The sequence below is a fragment of the Mus pahari genome, chromosome 22 (assembly GCF_900095145.1).
Source record: "Mus pahari chromosome 22, PAHARI_EIJ_v1.1, whole genome shotgun sequence".
NCBI classification, from domain to species: domain Eukaryota; kingdom Metazoa; phylum Chordata; class Mammalia; order Rodentia; family Muridae; genus Mus; species Mus pahari.
This window is the reverse complement of record NC_034611.1, coordinates 27225855-27229087: the sequence shown is the minus strand read 5'-3', so window position 1 is coordinate 27229087 and position 3233 is coordinate 27225855. Positions and strand designations below refer to the sequence as shown.

General features: G+C 37.3%; 1 protein-coding gene across 1 annotated transcript in view; it reads left to right on the top strand.

Annotated features, from left to right (window-relative positions):
• The first annotated feature begins 395 nt into the window (after positions 1–395).
• Cnbd1 (cyclic nucleotide binding domain containing 1) overlaps positions 396–3233 on the top strand; it is a 219496-nt gene continuing 216658 nt past the window's right edge. The window contains exon 1 of the mRNA XM_021221891.1: positions 396–483. Within this exon, the coding sequence (XP_021077550.1) occupies positions 396–483 (88 nt within the window). The remainder of the gene's footprint in view (positions 484–3233) is intronic.

Below are 3233 nucleotides of genomic sequence, written 5' to 3'. Positions count from 1 at the left end.
ACGGATAGAACTAGAAAATATCATCCTGAGTGAGGTAACCCAGACACACACATACACAAAAAAACCCACACATCATATGCACTCACTGATAAGTGGATATTAGCCCAAATCTCACAATGCCCAGGATACAATCCATAGATCATATGGAGCTTAGGAAGAAGGAAGACCAGAATATGAATGCTTCTTTTCTGCATAGAGGGCGAACAGGATCACCTCTGGAGGTGGAGGGAGGGGGGACCTACACCTTATTCTTACATCAGAAGATTCTGTGGGCTTGGCCTATCAGAGTGGACCTTGAATGTTCTTGAGGGTTCTAATTTGTCATGTTCCAAAGATAAGTATGGTCCTCTAACACTCAAGTAGTCTCTTGTCCAGCTGCCTTATAAGATGCCAAGATGCCTGTGGACTCTCTTCCAAACTCTATTTTGGCCCACATGTTAGCCATTAACAATGTGCCTCCTCCTCCACTTCGCAGTTTACCACGTAAGTGACACTTTTATGAAGGTCTATGCCTTCATTGTTGTTTCCAATGGTACTTGGTTTCTTGTGAGAAACAGGCATTTGAGAGTCAGTGGAAACACAGAGGCATTTAATTATAGCCTAGTAATGGAGAAACATAATTGTACAAGTCTGGCATTATTATATGAGGCTATTTCAACCATTTAGATCTAAAATATCGTTTTCTTTGTAAAATGGGGATTTTGATAAGATCTTAGAGCTTCAACAATGTTCCTATTATACATACATATCAAAATACCTTGAAGGAAGAGAGACTCCTTGTGATATTACAGGGAACTACAGACAAATATTTCTGGAAAAAAATCTCATCATGTCTACTATGAGTTGGTCCTTCTGCTCTGAGTGTATTTTCCATAGGGATTTCTCACTTTAAATTTAAAAGGGGAAAAGTAATTACATTATTCTGACTGAAATAGGTTCCTATTTTGCTTTCATGTTTCTAGCTTTTGATTTTTCAGGTCATAGGAATTATAAATACAGAATTAAATATTTTGAAAATTATACATTGAACAGTATTTATTCTGTGTAGTCAGTCAATGTAAGTCCAGGATGTTGTACTGGGGTAGTATATAGGGCTATGGCTATGCAATTCTTACAAGTGTTTAGAAAGTACTCACTAGTCACCTACAATAGTGTCTGTTGAAATCCAACAACAGCTTTAGGTAACATAAGCAATACTAGTGACTAAGAGTTAAGTAAACAATTAACTTCTCAGATTTTTTTTCTATCTTTCCATGAGAGTTAACGTCTAGATAAAGTTTAAAATTCCACTACTATCATTTCCAGAGAAAAGATATAAAATTCAGAAATGTATACCTTTTGAAGAAGTATATTATATATTTGTGTGTATTTAATATTCATCTAGATACACATAAAATATTAAAACATATTATACAAATTATAATTATTGTTACTTTGAATATTTATTCCTATAAAATATTTTTATATATTCAAAAATTTCTATTTCTATTTAAGTGGAAATAGTTATTCAAATAATTTTGCTTCTAAACCACTACTGTCAGATTTTATTTGTGGAAAAATAAATTACCCCCCCCCCAGTTTTTTTTTATCAGTTCAGGAAATGTAATAGCTGGGAGTTAAAAGATCAAATTAATTTAGAATCAATGGGATGAGATGTGTGCTGCTCTCTGCAGTCTCTTCCAAGGACACTTGACTTCTGTGAAGTGATTAAGAGATGAGAAATCAGCAATAACTTAGATCTCAGAACTGAACGGAGCACAGTGGAGAGCAGCCGACAGCCGTGTCCCTGGTATTCTCTGTAGTGGTTCTTAGTGGGTGTTCTGTGCTGCAGTCTGTCCTTTGGAGATACGTCCTACTTGCTTAATGGCTCGGTCGTTGTGTTATTAACTCCAGCAAGCCTACAGTTTTCCTTGGTATACTTTGTTGTCACAGCTGAAACAGTATTCTCGTGAAAGCTCAGCGTAGAGATGCTTTGTAGAGTGACTCAAACTGTTGAAGATGGGAGCAATAAAAGTACAACGTCCATAAATAGGGATGCTCGGTTAAATACCTAGAACATCTAGCCACTAGACACATCTTTGTTTGCTTTGAGTTTGGCCAGTAAAATTAGACTTAGGAATCCATGCTTAATTTCTTTTTAAATATTTTCATGTCAATAAAATTTTAAAACATTTACACTGAGCACTTTCTAGGGACAACTTATAAGTAGTTTCTCTGTTATGTTTTTTTTTTCATTTTTAAAATAAACACACACACACACACACACACACACACACACACACACACACACACACACACACAAAGCCAAAAACCCTGTGAAGTCTGTGGTAGGCAGAGCAACACCCAGCAATGATATCTGGATCCTTAATTCTAGCAACTATGAATATGCCAAGATGCGGAAAAGGCAAAGGGTGGTTATGGCTACAGCTAGAACCAAGGCAGCTAAATTAGTGCTGGAGAGAATATCAGAGACTGTAGTGCACACTGAAGCCCTAAGACTTGTCAGAGAAAGGAAAAGATGAGAAAAAGACTTTACTGACCACTGCCAGCTTTCGAGATGAGGGAAGACATAAGACAGTGAGACATCTGGGCAGTGTCAAGAAGCTAGAAAAGACAGAGATGAATTCTGCCGAAATGTCTGAGGATTATCCCAATCCTGCTTAAATGTTCATGCTAGCTCAGTGATCTACTTCCCACTTACTTTTTTCCAGAGCTGTAACACATCACATTGATGTTTCTGGTAATCACTTACAAGGACAAGAAAAAAAAAAAAAACAACAACAAAAAACAAAACAAAACAAAACAAACCATACATGCTCTCTCTTACAATTAAAGGTAAAGAGGCTTACATAGCATAGTAGGAGTCACAATGGGGAACAGGTGGATGCACCTCAGAGTATTCTTTGTGATGTGAAAGAGCCCTGATCATAAAAACCACAGCATCCAAGTCTGTAGAGGCGTGTGCCACCACAGCCTGGCTGATGCTGATCTCTTCTTAATCACCGCTAATTTTTTAGCTCCAGCTAACCAGCATCAATAGTCCCAGTAATACAAAGGTTTCACTTTAGTGGTTCTGGTATCTTGTTAATCACAGCTGATTCTTCAGCCCCAGCTAACCAGAACCACAGAATCTTCACAAAGTAACAATGGCCCTGAAAAGAGTTTTTAATTTTCCCTCTGAAATTTCACAAGCCAGGCCTCCATCTTCTGCACTGTTCTCAAACATTATCTTC